The sequence below is a fragment of the Hibiscus syriacus genome, unplaced genomic scaffold (assembly GCF_006381635.1).
Source record: "Hibiscus syriacus cultivar Baekdansim isolate YM2019G1 unplaced genomic scaffold, ASM638163v2 tig00110125_pilon, whole genome shotgun sequence".
Taxonomy (NCBI): domain Eukaryota; kingdom Viridiplantae; phylum Streptophyta; class Magnoliopsida; order Malvales; family Malvaceae; genus Hibiscus; species Hibiscus syriacus.
This window is the reverse complement of record NW_024062600.1, coordinates 86,510-99,595: the sequence shown is the minus strand read 5'-3', so window position 1 is coordinate 99,595 and position 13,086 is coordinate 86,510. Positions and strand designations below refer to the sequence as shown.

Genomic DNA, 13,086 nt, shown 5'->3' with positions numbered 1-13,086 from the left:
TATGCCCTCTCCATATGGGCGTGTACACAAGAAATCGTCATCAAGTTCTACTAAAGGGATGTCTTGTGAAAAATAAAAAGTAGCATGGTATTCCAACATATCATCAGTTTCACCATTTGATCCATACTTGTACATCTTATGTGGTGTGAAGCTGACAACATACAAATTCATACCTTGTCTACCTAGCAAAAAGAACACAACTTGGAAGATTCATTGCATACTATTAAGTCTGTTAACTAGTTAAGATTCTGCAGAACTTTGATAAGTTAGAGAACTACTAAGTGCAATACAATTCTCCCAACTTTTAATTCACACCTTTTGCATATATAATCCAATGGAGTAAGGTAATGATCAAATAGTAGCCAGATACCATATCCAAGCTTCCAGTGCTTCTGCAACTTGTATTTCAGAAAATGCAAAAGAAGGCTGAAATGGTACAATTACATCAGAAGGAACAATATTAGATTTCCCCTTTGAGAAGACAAGTAACTGGATATCTGCTTCCATTTCCACGTTGTAGTATTGAAAGTCATATTCCACCCGGAATAAGTATATTTCAATTTTGAGTTAGCTTCAACTGAGATCAGAGCAGAATCTCTCTGGTAAAATTGTCACTTTAATTGAAAATAATTGTAACAGTTAAAACTAGTTGCAATATATAGAACAAACAAATTCCTAATATGCACATTAAACTTCTGAAAACACCTTCCTTGGTCCAGTATATTTATGCACAAACATGCACTCATGTTTCAACAAACCAAGTGACAACTTACTTTTTGAAACTCTATCAGATTTTTCAGCAACTTTGTATTCTCAATTCCAATAGAGTTGAGGCTTCTTGATTCTAGTTGTATTTCATCAACCATCAAGTATGAGCCCAGAGGTTACTGAAGAACTCCAGGAATCAACTACAATACAACATGAAGTTATTTAGAAAAGAAAAAACTGAAGGTTCCAAGCTGCTTTCTTAATGCTTGCAGACATTAACTTTCCCTAGTTGCAGGGATACGATTAAGGATACATGTTTGTTTGATAATCCTTTTTTGGGGCAAGAGAGGTAGTGTTTAGATATTCCAGTGTGAGAGGCATGCAATTAGTGAAAACAAGTTTTTGAAAGTTTGACTAAGTCGAGTGCCAAAAATAGATGCACTTTCTTTGTTTAAACCTATTAGATTTAGTGACAGTTTCCCGACAGCAACATCATCTACTCGAGTGTGAACCTGTTGATCAGTTTCGTACAATCAAATATGAGAGTTGAAAGGAAGAGTTGAAAGGAAACATGGAATAATTTTACTTTAATAGGGAAGATTTAATAGACAGAATTCAAGTGAATAGAACAAGAAACTGCCACCCAACATAATCTCAAGAAAATAAGATTATAGTTGTAGTGGAAAACATTACCTTGGACAAAATATGCAACAACATGAAATGAGCATATACACCGTCATTTCCAAGAATCGCTGTAAGATACCCGAACAGAGCTTCCCTTATCTCTTTCACCAATTGTGGCTTTGGCAAGAAGAACGAAGATTACAAGGAAGAAAGATGAGAAGCATAACAAAAACCTCACTAGACAATAGAAGTATTGAACTGAAAACTAGTCAGCCTAAGAAAGAAAAATGCAGAGCAATCCATAAATATCTCCTGTATATACCTCCAGTATTGGGGAGCCAGGCAGAAAGTCATGCACTGTAAGCTTCTTATGTACAATACAGTTCAAGCCTGGGACCCACAACAGGAAAGAGTGGAAATTTTACTCAATGGTCTTGAAACTGGCAACACAATAAAAACAAACCAATTCATTACAACAAGACATTTGTAGGGCAATTGCCAAGCTAATCATGATGTGCATCATCAGTAATGCATGTCAAGCTACAAAGTTCTTGACCATAGTAAGTGTGATAAAATAGGTACAGGTAACTTGAGATTGAAGTATTTGCAAAATGGTCCTTTTCATCAATAATATAATCTCAAAAACTACATTTTCATTACAAATAACTTTAATTGGCCCGTTATTTAAAGAATTAATGGGACTAAAACAAACTTTGTTGATATTAAAGCTATAAATGCTTCACAGCTGGAAGCAGATGAAACCTTATTAGGGGGCATATGGTCTAGTGCATCATCGTAGAAACTATTTGATAACTCATTATTGGCATCATTCTTAACTGCAAGCTCTGAGTCAAAAGTGAGGACCCCAATAAACTTAAAAACATCATTCAGCTTCAAGTCTGACTCTGGAGAATCATATATCTGTAATAACAAAATGGAAAATAATCAGCCTTGGTTGAAAAGATAAGAACAAAACCACTCATCTATAGACCATTTCAATATATATGGATGTAAAAATGCCATGAAAACATTTACCTTTACTAGGCAAGGAAGGTTATCTTTGTCACCAAATTGAAAAGTATTCATGGTGGAAGAAGAGCCTGCAGTTTTAAGATCCATAGGTTCTGGTGAAGTGGAAGGAAGTTCATCTCTCTAGCAAAAAATAAACTGATTAGGTCCATCTTCCTACTGAAGTAGGGGTCAAGCTCCCCTCCATTGTTTTTTCTATCCATTACTATACCATACAAGTTTAACCTCATAAAATGAAACTTGCATGTGTTAACATTTTAGATAAGACAGTAAAATACATATAATGCAACATCATAAAAAGTTTAAGAAGCGACTTTTTACCATCTTCTTGGTGATTGGAGAACTTTTAACCTCGTCATCGGGAACCTAAAATAAGATACAACATCTAAGTTCAATTAGGTAAACTACAAATACATTAAAACCCAATAATAAAGGAACCCAGTAAGTAGGCATTATTCTTGAGGAGTTCCAAATGTGTTTAACATACCTTACCCTTCACTAGAGAACAATTCAAAGATTCACCAAAGCAAGTTTATAAACAAAATTCGAACTAATTTGGGGTGAAAATAATCACAAATTATAGGCAAGATCATCACCTCATTTTCAGGAAAAAAAAACATGGAATAGAGACTACCCTATTTTTTTGGTGAACGCGACTAGCCTGTTTTTATGATTGTGTAATATGATTGGGCCATCAAGTTGAGAATGAGACACAACGAAATGACTAGACAAATGGTAAGTAGAGTAAGACCAACCAAATCCATGGGGTCCTTATCTTCACTATCCATCCTACGCCGCTTCTCCCTACTTTGGGATGACCAATTGAAATCCATATCGCAAGAAGGTTCAGTCCATGAACTCTTCCTTGGAACCTAAAGAGACCAATAAATGAACTATAAGAATGTTTATTAGAACCAAGTTTAAACAAGAGAAAAAGAAAACTTCAAACAACGAATTTCCTATCAACTGGTAATCATTTAAACACTACAATTAACCATAAAAACCTCAAAATACAATAAGAGAACTAACAGGAATACAGTAGAGCAAGCGGAGTTCCCAAATACACGTATCAGAAGGTGATTCCATTGTATACTGAGAAATATCCGTGAAGTTTTTGGTACGGCATAAACTCCCACCCTTTATTTAGCAACAGAAAAGAGAAACATCAAACCCATTAATTCAGATTTTTTTAAAGTGAGAATTAAATTTTAGATCAGCAAAGAAACATACATCCCTGTAAGCGCCAACATAGAATTCATATCCCAACATGTCCTGGATCATGCCATGGTAACGGACAAGACTGTTGTGTTGAGCCCATCTCAACGTCTTGGGATTAAGAATGGGAACCTTTGATAGACCCGATTCCTGGAACATGAAGTGGTGGAAGAGTTCAAGGGCACCCCAATCCTTGTGGTGAATGGCGAAACCAGTGGACTGATGCAAAGAGAAAAATGGAAAAAGAGAAAAAGGGGGGAAGCATGCATGCGTGAACTGATTATCGAGGAGGCCATGACAAGAAGCGGGAAAGGATGAAAATAATGGGGGAAATTAAAAGACGACTTTTACAGATGACACAATTAAAAGTCTACTCCGTGTTTTTGCTAAATTTTTTGGATTATAACTATTAAATATGATACACATTATTATCAGTCATAAATCGTTCAGATTTTAAAAAATATGATATTTTTTATGACACATTTTTTGCAAGTCATAAATTAGCGTGTGTCATTAAAGGTATATTTTATTGTAGTGTGAATAACATATGGAAATAAAACATAGCAATATATGATGATATGAGCATAATATATCATATTAATGTTAAGTATAAAATGTAAAGAGAAAAAGAATAAAAAGATTGAGAAAACATCCTTAGTCTTCAATCGTGAATAAGATGTTGTTAAGAAGAGTATTAGGTGCATGAAGGGATTGTATCAAAACATCCTATAATATATATAGGAAGAGTTTGGCCAATCGATTTTATGTAGACGACATGACCTCTAAAAGAAAGTGTATTCTTCTTCCAACCTCGCACACGAGAAGAATCTTATCTCGAATAAAACCAAACACATCATTTATATTACGACCTAAAACAACGTGCATTCCCAAATAAAACCCCGGCTGATTAACACATACAACCCCCATCAAAGAACTGAGATGTGTTCAGAAAGAGGCTTGCTTTGAAGAGCTGAAATAAAGACTAGACTTCGTATAGTTTACCTTCTATCCAGAAGACGCTTTATAAATGTCAAGAACTTTACGAACACGCCGAAACTCATCAACCGAGAGGCGGAGGAAAATACACAGTTATTAGCATATAGGAGATGAGTTATCCGAAGTCCATTCCTACATGTTCGAAGTCCCAAAACACGACTAGCTGTTTGTTACGCATGAAGTAAGGAGGATAAACCTTGAGCACAAAGCACAAACAAGAATGGCGACAATGGATCGCCTTGATGAAGGCCTCGATGTGGAGTAAATGTTTCGTGAGACTTCCATTAATATGAATCTGATAAGTAACATATGTAACACATGACATAATTAGATCAACCCACTGCAAAGTAAATCCAAGTCAAGATAAGATGCCACAGAGGTAGGACCAATCTACGCGATCATACGCCTTCTCCATATCGAGTTTCATAGCTGCCCTTTGGAAGAGGTTGTGGAAGGAAATTTAATATGATGAAAGACCTCATGAGCGATGAGAAAATTATCAGAAATCAACCTACTAGGAATAAAATCTCCCTGCGTTTCATCCACATAGGACGATAAAAAAGGTCGAAGTCTATTGACTAAGACTTTCGAAATAATTTTATACAGCACCGTACATAATGCTATTGGCAAAAACTACTACAACCTAGTTGGTTCAGACACATTTGGAATAAGAACAAGTACAATTCGATTCACTGATTGCATTGAACGAAAACTATACAAGATATCCATGCAAAAAGAGAGCATCTTGTCACCCACAAGTGGCCAAAAAGAGCGATAAAAACTACCTGGTAACCCATCTATACCGAGAGCTTTGTGGAGATGAATTTCTTGAAAGGCAGCATACACTTCTTCTCGTGTATGGGGCTGTGAGAATCTCATTAATTTCTGGACTAACCACTGGTTCAACAGAGGAAAGAAACGTATCAAGTGAAGGCGGCAGAGCAGCTCCAAAGAGGGAGGTGAAGTATCAGACAGCCTCATTATGAATATCATCAGTCTGGTCTATCCAAACACCATCAAAGTCATAAAGGCCATGAATCAAAAAAAAATTATGACGAGATGATGATCGAGCATGAAAATAAACCATATTTTTATCACTATTAGCAAGACAGAATTCTCGATCGTTGACGTCAATAACTCTCCTCTTGAGCTAATCTTCTTTGGAGCTCGTCTTTTAGCTCTCCAATTTGTTCAATTCATCTGGAGACATCAATTGAAGAAAGCTATTTATCTGCTTTCCCAAATCATTGATACGACCCTTGTAACCGCATACTATTCACGTTCTTTTAGAGTGTGGCCAACTGATTGAATCTTCAACACAATATAGATGATCCTTTTACATTCCAAACCTTTTGAACTTTATTAGTACATTATGTATTAGAGCCCAACATTCATCAAATAAAAAATAATCATTTCGAGAGGAAGACAGCGTAGGATACATGGGCGATGTGTCAAGTGTTGTTGGACAATGATCCGAAACTGAACAAAATTCACTGAAAATCGATGCTTGAGGAAACAAAGAGTGCCAGACAGTGGTAGAAATGAATTGGTTCAGGTAATAAAGTGTTGGTTCAACTGAACACATTGAGGCTTGTCTAACCCTGGGGATGTCAAGGTAATAAGAGTTGGTTCAACTGAAATGTCAAGTGTTATGCATATTTAATTATAAATATTTATAATACTATGATATTACTTGATTTCGATTTTTATAAACATATACATTATACAATATATATATATATATATATATATATATATATATATATATATATATTTATTCATATTTTTTATATATGTGATATTAATATATAATACAAAGTTAAGAGACTCGGTTAAAACTCAAAGTCAATTCAAGTCTTTTTTTTTTCTTATTGAGTCTATTCAAAAACTCGATTTTTAGAATCGATTCGAGTTTTATTCACCCAGCCTAAAAGAAGGATGTTGATTTTGTAGGGATATTTATAACTGGGTGTCCACATTTTTGGATATTTGAAATGTTTGGTATTGGAAATTTTGAGTATCATCCTGCCCTTCAACACCATATATCCGGAAGTCGCATACTTACGGAAGGCGGGTATTTGTATTTTTGAATCACGTATCTAATTCATATTTAATTTATACTATTTTAAATTATATCAGTTTTTTTAAACCCACGTAAAAATAAAAAATTTTAAAATATATATATTATATAATCCACACAGAATCCAAAAATTCAGATTACATAATATAAAGATATACTTTTAAAATATAAAAGTAGAACGTAAAAAAAATAAATCTAAAAAATCAACGGATCAAATAATTCATGTCTGATATTTTTTACACACTAAATTTCAGTATAGTTTTTGAATTTTTTTAAAATTTTATGCAGAATGTTGTAGAAACAACGTAATTCGTGATTTTAATAGTGTTAAAACGTTTTCATTTTAAAAGAGAAAATTCCATATATAAGTTAAAGAAATCAAGAAATACCAAAACAAAATGTAGACCCACAAAAAAAATAAAGGTTTTTTTTTTTTTGTGGGTGGAGGGAGGGGGAAAGAGAACATTAACGTCATGCTAATTGCATCTTCTGGATAAAAATTGACCACCCCAATTGACAAAACAAATAAAAACAAAAATTTTAAAATAAAAGCAACATTTAGCACTAATTTAATCTAATGATTCAGTGTACTGACACGTGTCTATGGATGAAGAAACAATGTCATCTCTTATCACATTAAAAAAATCTCCCTTGGAATTAAATGCCACTAAATCCATCTCCACCGGGAAAAGGCAGTTCGGTGATAGTAAGCTAAGCTATGAAACCCCAATCACTTTACCCCCCCTTTCTTCTGCGTTTCTTCTTCGCTTTGCTGTGCACAGAGGCGCCGCATAATGAAGCTCCGATCAACGGAGGTACCATCGTTTTTACGACACTTGGCCGACCGGATTACGATTGGGACATCTTCACGCTTCCAACTTCCGACCCACCAAGTCCTTCAAATGAACTCCGGGTTACCGACGGTGAATCCGTTAACTTCAATGGCCACTTCCCCTCGTCCTCACCTTCCTCTATTCTCTCGCTGTTGCACAACCGAAGCCTAATTCAAGCCCCAAAAGCTCCGCTGCCGGCGCTTCAGCTCATCTATGTGACGGAACGCAACGGTACGTCCAATATTTACTATGACGCGTTTTATTACAGTACGCCGAGAAGTACTAGATCGAGATCGGCACTTGAAATTCCCGTCCGACTTCAGGCACCTTTGTTGAGTTTAGAAGCAAACAGGAATCGGGTTTCGATGAAAGATAAGCCGAGTTTGAGTGGGGAGAATTTGATTTATGTGTCGAATCATGAGGATCCGGGTGAACCCAGGACGAGTTGGGCTGCTGTGTACTCCACTCATTTAGGAACCGGATTGACTCGACGACTCACTCCTCACGGAATCGCCGATTTTAGCCCCGCCGTGTCTCCGTCTGGGGTCTGGACAGCCGTGGCTTCGTATGGGAGGGATGGTTGGGATGGGGAAGTGGAAGAACTGAGTACCGATGTATATGTTTTCTTGACTCGTGATGGGAGTCACCGAGTCAAGATTGTTGAACATGGTGGGTGGCCTTGCTGGGTTGATGACTCAACTCTGTATTTCCATAGGCGAAGTGAAGACCAGTGGATAAGTGTTTATAAAGCGACTTTACCTAAACACAAACCGGTTTCGATCGAGGCAGTGACAATTCAACGAGTCACACCACCGGGTCTCCACGCTTTCACCCCAGCTACTTCTCCAGGTAACTATAATTTCATAGCAGTAGCTACAAGAAGACCCAATTCTAGTTTTCGCCACATTGAGCTATTTGACACTGTTAAGAACGAGTTCATTGAGCTAACTCGACATGTTTCTCCTACAAGTCATCACTTAAACCCGTTTATATCACCCGACTCAACCCGAGTTGGGTACCATAAGTGTAGGGGAGGAAGTAACGGAGGAAAAACTTCCCAATTATTGCTTGAAAATGTTGAAAGCCCAGTGCCAAATCTCTCTCTTTTTAGAGTCGAGGGTTCATTTCCTAGTTTCTCACCAACGGGTGACCGAATAGCCTACGTGGAGTTCCCTGGTATTTATATTGTGAACCGTGACGGATCAAATCTACGCAAGGTTTTCTCCTTGAATGCTTTTGCAACCGCATGGGACCCGATCCGGCAAGGAATTGTATACACAGTAGTAGAGTCAAGAAACGGAAATTTATGGCTTTTGCCAATGAAACACGCTTCACACATGTTATTCATATCTTTAGAAAGCAATACATCAATTGTTTTACAAACACTAGAAACAATATTGTACGTTTCATGTCCTAATTGATGATGCCAAAGTTCTAAGCTATTTGTAGCAACAGCAGAATGAGCAGCAACATTTTGACAAGCACCTGCGACTTGATCTCCTGAGAAAACGTACAAGCCACCCTCAATACGACCACGCAGTAGAATGTCCTTAGAAGCAGCATCACGAACATAGCATCCCTGAGCATGAAACTCAAAGAACACCCCACTGTACCTAGCAAACTTAGACACCGAGAGAATATTCTGTGTTATTTGAGGCACATAAAGCAGATCATTCAACAACAATGACCTGGTTGATGTTTCTAAAGTAGCATCACCAATCATATTAACATGTAATGAGAGACCATCACCAACCACTAGCTTACCTGGTTGATGTTTCTAAAAGACCATCACCAATCATATTAACATGTAATGAGAGACCATCACCAACCACTAGCATCACCAGGATCTTCGACGATTGATACCATGTTAAGAAATCAACAAGTTCATCAATTTTAGAATGTACATACAAGCATATCATTTACAAGACCTTGTATGTTGTTTTATACAGCTCACACGGCTACACTAACTGCTGCGAACTAAACTAACAGAATCAAGTAACAGACTAACAACACTAACAATCTCAACTGCTAACTAACACTAAGAACCACATCAGTTACAACTGCCCGAGCTCAGCTATGCCTAACAGTCCGCAAGACAATAGTGGGCAGCTTCACATGCTGGGCTATTGCTTCAGAGAAATACATGCATTCATCATAGATAACGCAGGGGCCTTGTCCCACCATCTTGGCCAAGCATTCCTGGAAGGGCACTCGACATTTCTCGTTAAGAAGTGATATAAAAAACAGTAAATTGTCCGTAGAAACAACCTGATCGGAAAGTTTATCGGGTATGGTACGAAGCAAAATTCGGGATAGTTGGAGCTGATGGGGAGATTGAACGTGGTGTGAACAACTGTGATGGAGAACCCTTTAGAGTGAAGAATGGAGCCGAGCTGAAGCATTGGATTGATGTGGCCTTGGAACGGCAATGGTTCCTCCATTCTTCTTCTTCCTTTCCCATATTTGTTTTCCTGGAAAAACTCTAATAATTGAGCCAAAGGTTGTCAAATCTCAGATCTTATCTGCAAATAATTTTTAATAGATAAATAGTTTTTCTCATGGGTCATGTTGGTTTTGTCTAATTTTATTTGAAATGTCTTTTTATAATGGTAATCTTTTTAATATATATGGTACATATAAATTCGATTTGTCATTTTCAATCAAATATTTAACATCTAAAGAGAATCAACTTGAAAATGTCATTTTCAACCATTTATTAGGGTAAACTATGTATTTAGTCACTCAATTATCACTTTGGTCTTATTTTGGTCACTTAATTATTTTTGTTTTTCATAATTAGTGGTGAATTGCAAGGAATGACATTTATATTTGTCATATTTTCTAATGACTCCATACAAGACAATGTTGCCATCAAACACTATTATATTATATCTTTATATTTTTAATTTATATTTTTTCTTAAGTTTTAAGGATTTTTTAAAAATTAAACTAATTGAAACTAATTTTGATTGTTTTAACTTCGTATCATTACTCTTCTCGGTTATTTTGTTCCTTTACATAAAAATTTAAAAAAAATAAAATGATAAAATTTTTAAAAATATTAAAATATAAAATATGGAAAAAATGTATAATAGATGATGCCAACTTAACATTATTTGTTTATCGGTTACTTTAATGATTTCAAAGGTAAAAAAGACGAAAAATGTTTAAGGGTTATGTCAACACACATTTTTCGTCCTACTAAGATTCAAACTCCTAAAAATATGATAGAATTTTAGGATTCAAACTCCTAAAGATATGATAGAATTTTGCTAGGATTCAAAAAATATGATAGAATTTTATGATTTAAACTCCTAAAGATAGGATCCACAAGCACTATAAATAGCCATTGTAACTCACCATTGTAAGACACGATTTACACACAAAACATAGAGGAAAGCACGAGAAGATACAAAGACAAAGCTATTGTAAACGATTCGAAAAATAAATAAAAGGTAGTATCTTTTTTACTTTTGATTTGGTCTCTTACATTTACGTTTTAATTATTATTATTTTATTTATTTAACTTTATTTATAAGCACATTTTCCCTTGTTACTCATTTTATTTAATTGTTTTGTTATTTTTCTTTTCTTTTCATGTAATATTTTTTTTACATTTTATGTATTTTCTTTTTTACTTTAGTATATATTTATTTTATTTTAGATTATATATAAATATATTATTTTTATTATCAGTTTTATTAATTTATATATATATATATATATTACTTTTTTTATTTTTTATTTATATATATATTATTTTTACTTTTTTATTATTATTTTATTTATTTGTTTTATTTCTATATTTTTTCTTTTTCTTTATTTTTTATATTTATTTTACTTACTATTTTATCTTTGTTTTCTTTATCTTATCTTTTATTTAATTTGTTTTCTCTTTATTTTAATTTAATTAATTTATTTATTTCTTACCTTTTTATCTATTACCTTTTTATCTAACATGGTTTTTTGACCTTCTTAAGGCCACACCTTTAAAACTATCTAAGGTAAGTAATTGTGATCGTATTTTTACCTTTTAATTTTAAATTACAATTTTCTTAATTTAAGACAACCGGCAAATTACGTAGTACCGAAAGGGCGGTTCAAGGGTGCTAATCCTTCCTTGACCGTAATCGACTCCCGAATCCGACATATCTTTAGGTAAGACGCAGATCAGGTAAGATATAAGGTATCCGGTTAACCTATTTATTTTTTAAATAAATAATCGGTGGCGACTCCAATCACATTTTTCAAGTCGAAGCCCAATTCCGGGGCCCAACCGAAAGACGGTTACGACAGCTTGGCGACTCCGCTGGGGACACAGGTAAGTGAGTCAGGCTAAGGTAATTTCCAGTTGTCTTTTTAACGAAAAGGGTAAGTTTAAATTTTATGGTAACCTTTCGATCCTTATTGCTTACTTTTGATTATATTTTTTTCGAGTAAATAATTGTACTGACCGTTTTTTAATTATTTCAGCCCTTAAAGATTTTTCATCCAAAGGCTCTATACCCGAGCTCCGAACCCGTTTTAAGTGGGGGTGAAAGCGACGCCTTCGTGTGAATTTATTCATCGTATGGGCCTAGCAAGTAACCTTCGGGATTCATATACCTTATGCATTCGTGTGAATTTATTCTCCGTATGGGCATAAGGGAATGTTTCCTCTCAAGTTTAACTTAGTCCACACAAGCCTGTGATGGGTTTAGTACTAAGGGTCTGGTAAGCCCAAGGGGGCACCGACAAGGAGAACTCGAGTGCCTTTTTCTAGAACCTAAACCCGGAGACTACAAGGAGTTAGGGCCCACCCCAAAACCTCATTTTAAACCCTAGGATACCGAAATTATTTTCCGCTTTACTTTCTGTTCAAAACATGTGAACTAGAAATTTATGCGGTTAGGACTTGTTCAAAATCAACTTGCGGGATAGAGATCATGTCCGGGTAGGAATAATAAGCATGTGGGGTAGATATCATGTGGGGTAAGACTTTTATTTTCATGATTGCTTTGATTATTATCTTTACCTTACTAACTCTTTTCATTTTTTTCATCTCTTTTATTTTATTTTAATCATCTGCATCATTCAAAAGAGATGTTAATCCACCAAAAAACGTGTTCGTTAACCATAAATAATCTGCATTAATGGAAAAAGGTGTTGTAATACAGGAGATTAAAAACCCCGAGGTACGACTATGGTCCGAAAAGGCTCAGAAAGAAAATGAGGACAATTTGCAAGACAACTATGTGTCACATTCATGGTGCCCACAATCAAGTACATCAAAAGTTAACTTTTCAAAAATGGGTTGACAAAGGTGGCAGGGGCAAGACGAGAAAAAGGTTACTGACCTAGAGAGTCCATTCAAAGACAACAAGAACAAGATGGCAAGTAACTGTCGACAAATTCAAGAAACAAGCAAATGAACTTCGAATAATCCATTTGATGGAGGATTTCAATGGAATTTCCGATTCAGCAAAGGATGAAAGCCAGAGATGAAGTCATTCGACACTTTTTGGTAACCAATACAAAAAAACTCAACATTTTCACGGTTCATCCAGAGAGGTCGGAGTAGTTCGACAGGTTATTCAACCGGTGAAAGACGAAGGCAAATGA

General features: G+C 35.4%; 1 protein-coding gene and 1 pseudogene across 1 annotated transcript; one reads left to right on the top strand and one right to left on the bottom strand.

Moving 5' to 3' along the window:
• Positions 1-309: 309 nt before the first annotated feature.
• LOC120215601 lies at positions 310-5,553 on the bottom strand (annotated as a pseudogene).
• Positions 5,554-7,343: 1,790 nt separating this feature from the next.
• Positions 7,344-8,923, top strand: LOC120215600. Its single transcript, XM_039213243.1, has one exon. The coding sequence runs from the start codon at positions 7,371-7,373 to the stop codon at positions 8,904-8,906; it is 1,536 nt and encodes a 511-aa protein (XP_039069174.1). The 5' UTR covers positions 7,344-7,370; the 3' UTR covers positions 8,907-8,923.
• The last annotated feature ends 4,163 nt before the right edge of the window (positions 8,924-13,086 follow it).

Excerpts from the sequence above, each read along its gene's own strand:
- LOC120215600 (XM_039213243.1), top strand. The coding sequence starts at position 7,371 with ATGAAACCCCAATCACTTTACCCCCCCTTTCTTCTGCGTTTCTTCTTC.